General features: G+C 32.3%; 4 protein-coding genes across 5 annotated transcripts; 2 read left to right on the forward strand and 2 right to left on the reverse strand.

Moving 5' to 3' along the window:
* Nucleotides 1–1,582: 1,582 nt before the first annotated feature.
* On the forward strand, nt 1,583–3,410 carry Prosbeta6 (proteasome beta6 subunit). Its single transcript, XM_029304676.2, has 4 exons — nt 1,583–1,801; nt 1,964–2,153; nt 2,246–2,482; nt 2,996–3,410. The coding sequence occupies exons 1-4, from the start codon at nt 1,704–1,706 to the stop codon at nt 3,179–3,181; spliced, it is 711 nt and encodes a 236-aa protein (XP_029160509.2). The 5' UTR covers nt 1,583–1,703; the 3' UTR covers nt 3,182–3,410.
* A 151-nt stretch (nt 3,411–3,561) lies between these two features.
* On the reverse strand, nt 3,562–5,577 carry mbf1 (multiprotein bridging factor 1). Of its 2 annotated transcripts, none has more exons than XM_029304678.2 (4): nt 5,172–5,577; nt 5,006–5,057; nt 4,207–4,370; nt 3,562–4,103 (listed from the first exon to the last, which is right to left on the reverse strand). In XM_029304678.2, exons 1-4 carry the CDS (start codon nt 5,244–5,246, stop codon nt 3,948–3,950), a joined length of 447 nt encoding a protein of 148 aa, XP_029160511.1. In that variant the 5' UTR covers nt 5,247–5,577; the 3' UTR covers nt 3,562–3,947. The 2 variants fall into 2 exon arrangements, with proteins under 2 accessions (XP_029160511.1, XP_029160512.1); XM_029304679.2 differs by having other exon boundaries at nt 4,207–4,367; nt 5,172–5,575.
* A 475-nt stretch (nt 5,578–6,052) lies between these two features.
* Nucleotides 6,053–9,542, forward strand: LOC114932465 (phosphatidylserine lipase ABHD16A). Its single transcript, XM_029304677.2, has 11 exons — nt 6,053–6,468; nt 6,559–6,612; nt 6,802–7,112; nt 7,389–7,573; nt 7,641–7,755; nt 7,828–7,963; nt 8,199–8,363; nt 8,442–8,569; nt 8,677–8,873; nt 8,967–9,118; nt 9,203–9,542. Exons 1-11 carry the CDS (start codon nt 6,379–6,381, stop codon nt 9,305–9,307), a joined length of 1,638 nt encoding a protein of 545 aa, XP_029160510.1. The 5' UTR covers nt 6,053–6,378; the 3' UTR covers nt 9,308–9,542.
* A 503-nt stretch (nt 9,543–10,045) lies between these two features.
* On the reverse strand, nt 10,046–12,584 carry RanGAP (Ran GTPase activating protein). Its single transcript, XM_029304670.2, has 5 exons — nt 12,292–12,584; nt 11,614–12,033; nt 10,740–11,536; nt 10,426–10,653; nt 10,046–10,354 (listed from the first exon to the last, which is right to left on the reverse strand). The coding sequence occupies exons 1-5, from the start codon at nt 12,395–12,397 to the stop codon at nt 10,133–10,135; spliced, it is 1,773 nt and encodes a 590-aa protein (XP_029160503.1). The 5' UTR covers nt 12,398–12,584; the 3' UTR covers nt 10,046–10,132.
* Between the last annotated feature and the right edge of the window lie 157 nt (nt 12,585–12,741).

Raw genomic sequence — 12,741 nt, forward strand, 5'->3', positions numbered from 1 at the left:
TCGCCAAGGTCAGATCGAAATTACATTAACTTTTTTAAACGGAACACCTAACTTTTTATTGCATATTCTTGTAGCTTATCTCGAGACCTTTCCAAAACACTACAAGAAAGTTTATTTTCGTTGAGTACTTTCCGAGTTGTGAGGCTTGAAAGCTACAGTGTACTGTAGTGTGGGTCCAGCCAGTTAAGGCAAGAGTGGCGTGTGGGTCCGGCCAGCTGGACCCACACGCCACTCTTGCCTTAACTGGCTGGACACACGCCACACTTGCCTTAACTGGCCGGACCCACACGCCACTCTTGCCTTAATTGGCTGGACCCACACTACAGTACACTGTAGCTTTCAAGCCTCACAACTCGGAAAGTACTCAACGAAAATAAACTTTCTTGTAGTGTTTTGGAAAGGTCTCGAGATAAGCTACAAGAATATGCAATAAAAAGTTAGGTGTTCCGTTTAAAAAAGTTAATGTAATTTCGATCTGACCTTGGCGACGCCATCCAAGGTCAAACTAATAAGATCAGTAAATAGATCTTTTTAAACCCTACAACTTTTGTCTGAAACATTTTCTTGTAAAATGCAAGGGAACGGAAATATTGGGGGGGTCCGATACTTTTTGACTACCCTGTATGTACGTGTGTGTTCTCATTGTTTATAACCTTTTAAAAAATCACCAAACTTATTAGCGAAAAATATATTTCCGCAAAAGGTAAAAAGAAATTAAAAGATGAAAATAACTTACGGCTTTAAACTTCACGATTAAATAAAATTAGTAATTAGCTCTGTTAAATTAATAATTGTAAACAAAGAAGGGCTATAAGAGCTATTAAACATAACCAAGTTGTCAGTTGATATTAAAAAACTTCATTTGAACGGAACGAGAAATAAATAAGAAGTGATCATTTATTCATATTTAAACAAAATAATATATACATAAGAAATACACATTAAAGCGAACGTTTCGGCTGACATTTCGAGCCTTCCTCAGCGCAATATAAATGAGACAAAAAACTGACTTTTTATTATCTTGACATCGTTAATTGCCGTCTTTAATGTTCAATATTACATTTTAATTTATATAATATTTATATTGCGCTGAGGAAGGCTCGAAATGTCAGCCGAAACGTTCGCTTTAATGTGTATTTCTTATGTATATATTATTTCGTTTAAATGTGAATAAATGATCACTTCTTATTTATTTCTCGTTCCGTTCAAATGAAGTTTTTTAATATCAACTGACAACTTGGTTATGTTTAATAGCTCTTATAGCCCTTCTTTGTTTACAATTATTCACGATTAAACTTATAACATCAGGAAAACACTTGTCGAAGAAGATGCAAGTATTTCTTCTTCTCGACTCCTTCCTCCTCGTCCTTCCGCAATATCGAGAAATTTGCCGTAGAATTCAAATCCGGCAGTTTATAATATTAAAGCCTCGTTTGGCTTGACGCTGTCAATTCTGAAAGCATTTGATCGACCAATGAGAATAAAAAATCCTTTGCCCTGATTGGTCAGGTCGGCCCATCGGGATTGGTCAATTCACTCACAGCGAGATGAACCTGGCTTAAAAAAAAACATGACGTTCGATTATCCCCTCCATCCTTCGCTGACAACTTCACTTCGGAGTTGTTGTATCCTGTTGAAATTGTGGAGTCATTGAATTTTACGTGACGGTGAACAAGTTAAAATTTTGTAATCAAGATACAGCGATGGCTCTTTTAACAGAAAATGCAAAAGGAGGTTTGCCTGATTATGAAGTACAGGGAGCAAGAAAAGTGAGCTTCAGTCCTTATTCTGACAATGGAGGGTGAGTCAAATTAAAGTAACCTTTATTTTTCTGATTTTCATTATTATATTACCGAGCAATTACTATTAATTGATATTTTTAATTTTCATTTTCTTATATTTCTTCGTACGAAGTGCATTGTACTCTTGAAAAATATTATGAAGAATGTAATTTGATCCTTAGGAGTGTAGTGGCTCTCGCAGGAGATGATTTCTGTGTTATAGCTGCTGATACACGTCTTAGTACAGGATTTTCGATTTACACTCGAGAACAGGACAAATTATTCTCTTTGTCAAACACCACCATTTTAGGATGCTCTGGTTGCTGGTGCGATACTTTGACTTTAACTCGTCTCTTGTCCGCTCGTATGCAGGTACAAACTTGTTTAAGACTAAATATAAATCAATTATATAGATATATGATCATAAATTATACAGATACAATATTATATAATCCTTGCTTTAGATGTATCAACATGAACATCAAAAAGAAATGACAACTCCAGCAGCAGCACAGATGCTCTCCATAATGCTGTATCATAAAAGATTCTTTCCTTATTACGTCAGTAATATACTTGCTGGATTAGATGAGAATGGGAAGGGATGCATATATAGTTATGATCCAATTGGACATTGTGAAAAAACTACATATAGAGCCGGTGGTTCAGCAGGTGCACTTTTGCAACCACTTCTCGATAATCAGGTATATGTTTTAATGTGACATAAATATAATTAATCTTTACAAAATACAGTATAAAAGGCTAGTGAGAGACAGGCATAAATATTAGATAAAATTAAATTTTTAAATTTCTCTATACTTATTTTGAACATTTTAGTCCTATAGACCATGCTCGATATATTAAAGGAGGGAAGAGAAAAACAGGAACAAACGTCCTGACCTCCGCAATGAACAAATAATATTGAAAAGGATATTATATTTGTTTATTGTGGTGATCAGGACATTCATCTCTATCTCTGATATACTAAGAATGGTTCAAAGAAAGGATCAGTGTTCAAAATAAATGTAGAGAAATTTAAAAATAATTTTATTGCATTTAATCTGTTCCTGAGGATTTTGTCCTTTTATATCATTTTATATTAATGCCTTTTTGATCTATTAATTTATCCTTTTTAAAATCATATTTAAAAATATTTGTGTACATGTACAAAAATATTTGAGAGAAATTAGCAAGATAGTATGGTTTTTATTCTTTAGATTGGATACAAGAATCAAGAAGGAATTACTCCGGCAGTTTTGACTAAAGAAAAAGCTGTATCAATCTTGAAAGATGTTTTCACTTCTGCAGCTGAGAGAGATATTTATACAGGTGATGGAATAACTATTAAAATTATTACCAAGGATGGAATTAAAGATACTTATTTTGCCTTGAGGAGAGATTAAATAGAAAATAAAAAAAGCATTTATTTCTTATGTATAGCACAAATAAAGTTATTACAGTATCTGTGAACACTTTTTTTATAAACTTTTCTTTTAATTCTTCAAAAGATATAAAATATGCTTGGTGAAATAAAGAGAAAAAGAGGAAAGATCTAATTATTAAATGATTAAAAAAGATCAATGTAAAAAAACATCAAAGTGTAAAAGATACAAATACACAGTGTTATATATACTTGATAGGCGTTCTTTATATATATTTATACACAATTATTTCTACTTTATATATATAGATATCTTAGCAGTACTTATTTTATAGATTTTTAATAAATCTTGCATTACAAACTTCTCTGTACTATGGTGCTCAATGAACAAATATCGGGTCCTTTATCATAAATTAAGAATTTTATTCTGCCACTCAAACATATTTCGCTCTTATTTCATAATTATTTCATAATTAGTATTAGTAATGTACACTTGAAAATCTATAATATATAAACGATTATGCGAAGGTAACTCAATAAGCCTTGTTTAATGTTACACTATATTACTGTATACATTGTATGTTACTTCGCATACATGTGATATCCTAAAATATCTTTCTTTTACCATAAAGGCAAGTTAATTATAACCCATTTTTATCATTCAATATCAATGTAACCAAAGGAAAGAAGAGTAGGGGTTTGTTTGTTGCATTCCATTCTACCATCTTTCATCATAGTTCTTTCTTGGGAAGTATGTAAGGATCGAAAGTAGAGTTTCCCCCCGAGATTCACTTCTTCGTCCCGGGGGTCGTTAACGGTTTTCCACGATCTTTACCGCGCAATTTAATTCCAAGTACTCGTTCGATTTTGCCAATAACCATTTGATTTGGTATTCCACGTCCTGCTTCGTAGTCATTAATCACTTGTGCCTTTTCATTTACTTTCTGCAAAAAAAGATATGAAAATTATAAATAATAATCATAAATGTTTGTATTTTTTAATTCTCTAATAATAAATAATCCCGTTATTAAGACACAAATACTTTACTGTAGCTAAATCCTTTTGGGATAATCCTTTGTTTTGCCGTCCTTGTTGGATGAGTTTACCAAGTTCAAGTGGAATTTGATCATGTTTTAACTCTTCTGTCTCACGATCTAATTTAGCTGTGTTTTTCGTAGTTACATGCTGTCTATTAGCACCGCCTCCCCCTACTCATATAGGTTAATCAAAATTGTTATATTTTTAATCAAATTAAGAAAAATTAAAAGATAAAATTAATCTTACTCTACTAAGTAAAATTTCAAGTATATTATTCTATTTCTAATATCGGAATGTGATAAAATATTTCATTTAAAGTTTGATGTCTTCTGTTTTTCTATCTTCCAGTTATTTACATAAAATAATATCAACTTGTTCTCTGAAATAAATACTGCATGCTTGTGTATATTTATTTGTACATAAAACATGTCAATTTTAAATTAACTTGAGTTTTTTTATCTATATGACATAATGTGTAGATGATGACATGACAATAATTCTGATGACATACTTATTTAATAATAAAAAAAAAAAAAAAGAAACAAGAAAGGAAAATCCAATAAAATATAAATATTCATTAAAAAAAAGAGAGAAATAACACACATAACAAATAATCATTTCTTTTTGCAAAATCCTATTGTATTCTTAAAAAGCTGTGATGTAACTTGAAATTGCTGTTATCATTGATAAGAATATATACGCAATAATACGCAAAACTATCCATGTGGCGAGCAAAGCGTTTTGTTTACATCGCAACGAATAATTTCGGCGAAACGGCCGGGAAGAGAAAATCCAATCTCGTACTCACATTTCGCTTGCGTCTCGACGGTGAAACCCTGTCGTCGCGCATCGTTCACCGCCTGTAAATAATAAACGCGTGGTTAAGAGATTGCGTGCGATAATACGACGCAAATACGGAGAGCCGGGGGAGAAGACTCGCGATTTTTTCGCGCTTCGTATTTTATATTGTGTACCTTCTCGGTTTTGAGCGTGGACGATTTAGGAGCGCGTTTCCGCAACGTGATAGGCGCGGTGTCCCAATCTGACATGTTGTAAAAACGTGGTCGGCGTGTTTATCGCGTTAAAACTGTTTCTCCCAAGTATATAGCTACGATCACCGCTTGGCTCTGTAGTCTACGCTCTCCGGCTGTGCTCGGTCGTGTTGCGCTCTTTCCAGCAGGTTCCTCTTCCTCTCCGCCTCGCGCGGACGTTCCGAGTTCCGAAAGTCATGCAACGCGGCCGCTCGATCGACCGGCGCGAAGCCGCAATTTCGCGAACATCAGATCGCGCCCTGAAGGAGATCAGTTCCGCACGTACTTTCGTCCAATTTTTACGTTCACCTTCACGTTCACGTCGCTATTTTCCATGTGATATGCGTGCCGCTCGATAGATCGTTTTCCGTGGAATCTTCGAGCTCTGCCGACCGCGAAATTTGAGATTAAAATTCTGACATTTACCCTGATAATCGTGTAAGAAAAATAATATCAAACTCATTTCAACCCTAGAACGTCCAACTGTTTGAAATTCCTCTATACAATAGAGAACGAATTGTTGCAATTTACTCCGATCTTGAATTTCATTATATTTATACATAAATTGACGTAAAAATTAAATTCTAGTGAACTTACGAATAAAAGTAGAGATAACGAATGAAATTCTAGCGAATGAATAAAAGTAGAGAACGAATTTATCATTCATCAATTTAAGGTTTATGATAATCTTGACATTTTCCAATTTTGACGTTTGAGGAAATAGTATACATATGTCATATTTCCTGAAAAAAATAAAGGCAACTAAAGAGATTCTACATATATATATATAAATATATATATATATACATATCTTACGGTATCGATCATATGTAAAATGCCACTTGATTTCTTGGCAAATTTGCAGTAACACGCAGATCGTGTGCTACTAAAATTGCACTTAAAAAAAAGGATAGATTCAACTGCAACTTTGTGAAAAAGGAGTAAAAATTTCTTTCGCGAGCCTAAAATCCGTCGTCTATCTAGCTAAGGTGCTTGTTCGACGGACGTGGCAGAAGTCAGATATATTTCATGCTTTTCTTGTGTCATGTGTACGGCCTGATAATATTTAATCCGCATCGCGACTCCGCAGTATAACATATATATTTGTATATACGAGGGGATCGAACCGATTGCGTGAAAATCGCGCGAAATGTCCTTAATAAGATCTCTATGGAAATGTACATTCAGTCCGCGGCTCTTCAAGATATACGAAGTTACATGGATCGGTCATCTGGTTGACGTAAGTACACCTACGTAAAGTGTACACTTATTCATCGTTCTCGCAGAGTTCAAATATCGAGGTTATGCGTATATGTAAATTGAATTACAGAAATCCTACGAGCCGAAGAACTTGGAGCGATGGGGCGATCAAATTGTGATTTCCGTAAGTGTTTTGCAAACAAATTGTTTCAGACGGTCTTATTGAAAATTTACTGGAAAATCTTTTGGATATCAATGTGCGAATCTCTCTTCAAGTTTCACTCATAATTTAATCGTATTTCTGTATTAGTGTAGTCATATGAATTATATTAGATTCTAAGGAGCTTACAAATTTGTTTTTGCATTGTTACAGTTTGCAGCAATATGGTCCATAAGTCTTTACGCTGTACCTGTCATTGCTACGTTTTTGTATCATCGTAGTTATTCCTTGACAGACAACATCTTCTGTTTGAGTAAATTGGCAGCTAGTGTTGGTGCGCTTCTCATTGCTTCGTTAGCTGCACGTGGTTACTCCAGAGCAAACAACCCCTGTTACGTAAAATTTATGGAGACCTTAAATGAGGCTCAATTACAGTATAATGAAAGGACAAAACAAGAGCTTCATAAATATGACTTTGAATTTTGGGCATGGCCTGTAGATTTTGATATTTTGGAGTTAAAAGGGTTAGACACATATCTTTTTAATAAAAACTATGCAGGATGTTCTAGAATCTCAAACTTTTATTTCAATTTTTAATTTCATGAATTTTTTAAATGAATATATATATATTGTGCAACAACTTTTGGTGCCATTTTTAGCTTCTACAAGCTTTTAGTAGTTTAAAATATTTTATTTAATTTTATTATGTTGACTCTAAATTTTTTAAAATTAAAACTAAGAGATTTTAAGACAGCTTACATGTGATCTATATTATAATATATAATCTATATTTGTTTTAGTGATAAAATTACAGACAAATTGACACTAGAAAAGATTGCAAACGCTAGTGAACGTCTGAGACGTCAAAGCGGCAAAGATTTCTTATTTGCTATACCATGTAAATTACTTTCTTATGTAGTAGCACATACTTTTGCAATCAAGGTGATTTATCCTGGCAGTGTATCTTTTATCAGCTGGGCACTCGGTAAAATATTATTACTACTATGTGTATCTTATATGCTAATTATATACTACTTATCATTATGTTAAAGGCTCTACATTAATGAAGGGAAGAATAGATTTAATAAAACAGGGTGGAGAAAGATTCAAGCTGATGACAATTGATAAAAATCAAATTGATACAGTGTTCGTCGATCGACGCAACAAGTAATGTAAACAATAATTTTATCAGTAACTATTGTATCTTACAAATCGTTTTCTAATGTGTAGTTTTTGCAGAAATGCTAATGGCGATATATTAGTCATATCTTGCGAAGGAAACTGTGGTTTCTATGAAACAGGTATTATATCCACTCCTTTAAATAAGGGTTACTCGGTATTAGGCTGGAATCATCCGGGTTTTGGTAACAGTACTGTAAGTATATACATAGACAAGTAAATTTTATGTATATTTTACAATCTGAAGGAAAGAATTGCTGTTACTCTGTAATAGTCATAAAAGTTTATTATTGTAACAATAAAATTTTGCAGTTATTATTATTCATATAAGACAGTAAATGTGCAAAGTTATGTATGGAATAATGGCAAGTCTTTTCCTTCGGGATTGATTATATGTCGTATAACAGTAACAGTAAATAATGACCACAAAGGGTGCACCATATCCAGACCAAGAAGAAAATGCTGTCGATTGTATAATGCGCTTTGCAATCGAGCGCCTAAAGTTTCCTGAGGAACGTATTATCCTGTATGGATGGAGCATCGGAGGATATACCGCTACCTGGACTGCTATGAATTATCCTAATATTCATAGCCTGGTAATATTATATTTAGTAATATTATTACATTTGATTTTACATGCATAATTCTATAAATTAATAAATTATATGCTGCAGGTTTTAGATGCTACATTTGATGATGTACTTCCATTAGCTATTAAAACAATGTCACCGTCCCTAAAAGGTTTAGTCCGCAACGTAATCAGAAGTTACTTTAACTTGAATATAGCAGAACAATTAAACAGGTATATTCTTCAATAAATATTAGTATAAGTATTAGTAGATATATATATATATATATATATATATATATATATATTTTTATGCATTGTATTTTTTTTTTAATTGATAGATATAATGGAACTGTATTGTTGGTGAGAAGAACAGACGACGAGATTATTTGTATACCTGACAATAGTTTAGCTGGAAATCGCGGCAATATGTTACTGACAAAACTACTTCTTAGACGTTATCCACATTTATTTTCTGAAACCTCTGAATCTGGAACTGTTCTATCGAGGTTCTTATCTGCTGAAGCTTCTGATAGAGGTAAGAAATTGAATAATAGCAATGCTGTTTAATTGTAAGTGAATCTTGATTGAAAAAAATGTATTATTAAGTCGATTTTTATATTTTTTGTAGCATCGATATTAGAATCGTCAAGAGTGGATGAAAAACGTTGTTTAGAGCTGATAGCAGCTGATATAAGAAAAAATGATGGGGTGATAAATTATCCATCTACTTTAGGACAAGACTGTAATATTAACACAAAATTGCAGTTGGTTCTTTTTCTTGTACGTATTATATATGCAAAGATAAATTTAAAATAAAAAAAAGAGCAATATTGTAATTTGAATCTATTATTTCGTGTTTTCTAGGCAACAATGTACATGAAAGACCAATCATCATCGCACTGCATCCCGTTAACTGTTGATCTTTTTCATCCAGGTTGGGACCCAGCATCCACAATCACTGTAAAGTAGATTTCTTGATATTATGTCCTAAGAGTCAGAAGCTTTTCAAGAGATTCTTATTCTTATAGTATCGTACAAACGAGCAAAACAATCCTCAGTGCATTTTATCAAGTTTTAATTAACACACATACATAAGCATTATTTATTTCATATTAATATATTCAATCTTTGGCAAATTGTTGAAAAAAATGTTACATATAGATATCTCATTTTTCATTCACAATAAAACATTCTTACTTAGTGATTACTTGCATTTTTCAAATTAATTATACAAAATGTTGAAGTTGCACATCACCAAATATTACTATGTATAAAAAATTATTTTTATTACAATATAAATATTATAATTTTTTATTACAATATAAATATTAAAATTTATAAATTGAATTTTGATATGTTTCTTCACACTATTTTAAAAAATAGCTATACAATATTAAATATACAATAATGTATTACTTTATTATTAAATGGAGAATTATAGAACTCTGAAATTAATATACATCATGTAAGATATAATAAATGTATTTTTAATTTCAATCATAATTTTATTATATAACTATTATTTAATTATATATAACTATTTAATTTTTTAATAAAAAAGGTAGAACTATAATATAAAGATGGTAAAAGTTACAAGCCATATTTGTACTAAAAAATTTAATATTAAAATTACAAAATGTTTTAAAATCATCAAGATTATTTACCTATAGATTTTGCAGGATTTCCATAATGACATCCTAATTCAAATTGATTACACAAAATATTCTATTTTCCATATAATGTATAAAAATAAATAACTATATATTATACTCAATAAAATAATTCCAGATAAATTTATGTAACTTGAATATTGTCCAGAATAGCTTTAAGATCAGCTTTAGAATCTTGAAATGGATCTATTACATTTGCACGACCAGTCTTCACTGGTCGTTCTAGAAATACTTTTAACATGCTTCTTGTTTGTGCTAGAAAATAGTCCCTCTGAGTAATTTTTTCCAAAGCTTTAAAACATCCTTCTAAATTCCAATCAATTTTACCACTGCTTTTATCTTCACCCTAAAAATAGATTGTTTAATTGTTATTTGTCTCCTTTATATGAATAATAATTTCTCATTATTTGTGCTTACTTTTATTAAGCCAAGATTTACTAGTAATCCATTATTCAAATTCAAGATTTGATTATTCTCTATTGCATGAGAAAATAGTTTTGCATACAAAGCATCTGATAAAAATTCTGCTTTTATTCTCACATTCATGTAACCACTACCACATAATGCTGATACTTTCATGGTTATCCGCAAAAATTCCTCTATAAATTTCTGTTCTGTAGTCACATTAGACTGATTCGCCAAGTTCTATAATTTATATGATTAACAATATAAATTTTACAATTAGAAATATGATGAAATATATACTGATATTAATACATATTAATACATACCGTTGCATGATCAACAAAAGCTTGTACATTATCACCTTGCAGTAGCAATAGTTTTTCACCTGTTGGCGATTTCAAAAATTCTGCTACTGTTATCGCTGTACTTTGTGCAACATTATCTTGCACACTCTTATCTTTGTCATTTGTCTCATCCTCATTATTATCGCTCTCACATTCTTCACTCGTTTTCTCTTCATCATTATCTTCCTCATCTTCATCCTCTTCTTCCTCATCTTCAGTATAATCTTCATCTAAAGAATTTAATGCGTCAATTCTTCCCAACTTCGTAAGAATTTGTCGAAGATTTTCGCGTCCTTCCGTTCCAAAACAATTTCCATCTAACTGTAAATTCGTCAAAAGAGTTTTATCATGTGTAGCTTTAGCAATAGCATTTCCAGCATCTGCACGTAGTTCATTATTACTTAAATCTAAATATTTAAGAGATGTATGATTGCCGTTAATCTCTAATGTCTCTGCTAAAACTAAAGCCCCTTTAGTTTTTAGTAAACAATCTCCGAGATTTAGTTCCTCGAGACCTCGGAAAATTGGTAAAACCTTGGCGAGCGCTCTAGCCCCTTTCAATCCAATCGTATTATCGTTCAAATTTAATACTCGCAAATTAGAATTGGCGGCTAATCCCTGAGCAATTGCCGCAATACCTATGTGGTATATGCCATTTTGTTGCATTACAACTTCCTCTAATGTCTCTAGTTTTTGAAAGACAGCTGCTAATGCCTGTGCACCCTCATTTTCTAATCGATTTCTACCAACAATGAAAACTTTCAATGCAAGTGGTCTACCTATAATAAAATACATTTCATGAATATATTGTGGAATGTTCATAATTATACATTTATATTCTGTAATATCTCATTACCTTCCTTGGAGCTATTCTCGAGACACTTTTCCAATGCCTTAGCTAACATTTTTCCACCCGATATACCAAGACCATTGTTGTTCAATCGTAATTCCTGAAGAGTATAGCATGGACTTGATGTTAGCAGATTTGCTAGCCCCTGAATACCAATTGGACCAAAAGCATTGTCACTCAAATCAAGTTCGGTAAGCCAGCTACCTGCTGTACACAATGCTGTTCCTAGATATTCCAATGCTTTTGGAATTTCTGTTTTCAAACGACCAGTGAACATATCCTTCCATAAAGCTACCTTTAATGGAGCTCCCTTCTCTTTTAATGCCTCGGCTATAGCCTCCGCAGCTGGTGTACCCAACGTATTTCCCTCTAAATCCAAGTAGTTCAAGCATGGACATGCCCTTATTGCTTCCACCACTTGAAGAGCTGTAATAATCCATTGATAAATTGCGTATTATTGATATTACAAAGAACCGACATATTAGAATTGACATTTGTAGAAAAGTAAAATTTGGCAAATAACAGTTGTAGTATTTTATAAGTTAAAGAAATTCTATTAAAAAAAAAAAATTTTTTTTTATAATTGCTTACATAACCTCATGCTTTATATGTGTATAGATATACATGTGTATGTAAAAAAAATTCGGAAAATTATAGATATAAGAATAAATTCTATTATTTTACCATCATTTGCAGTATCTAATACGAGCGATTGACCGGCAAAGGAGACGCCAACCGACTTTCGGCTGACATCTTTCAGTTGTTCGCTAATTTCACCCAGACTGAACATATTGTCCGTGTATATATCACCAAGATTTTATAAAACGATCCTTATTAATAATCTCTCGATATATGCTGCCGAACAGTGACCAGTGACAAGTACTGATAATTTATCTACTTATTGATATCGCTTTCATATCATTACGCACCGCACGTCTCCGAAAGTAGTAAACAATGGTAACGTAAACTATGTGCGCGGGAAACCTCTACCAACATATCGGAAAGAAAATTTCTATCGTTAGAAAACTAGAAAGAAGCGCCAATTCAAGCAGCTGTTCGCTGTTTGTGATTGGTGTATACTCTGTTCTCTTGTATCATTTTGTGATTGGTGTATTAAATTTATTAGAGAATAGT

This window comes from Nylanderia fulva, unplaced genomic scaffold, assembly GCF_048542155.1.
Source record: "Nylanderia fulva isolate GAGA-0341 unplaced genomic scaffold, ASM4854215v1 Scaffold13, whole genome shotgun sequence".
NCBI lineage: Eukaryota > Metazoa > Arthropoda > Insecta > Hymenoptera > Formicidae > Nylanderia > Nylanderia fulva.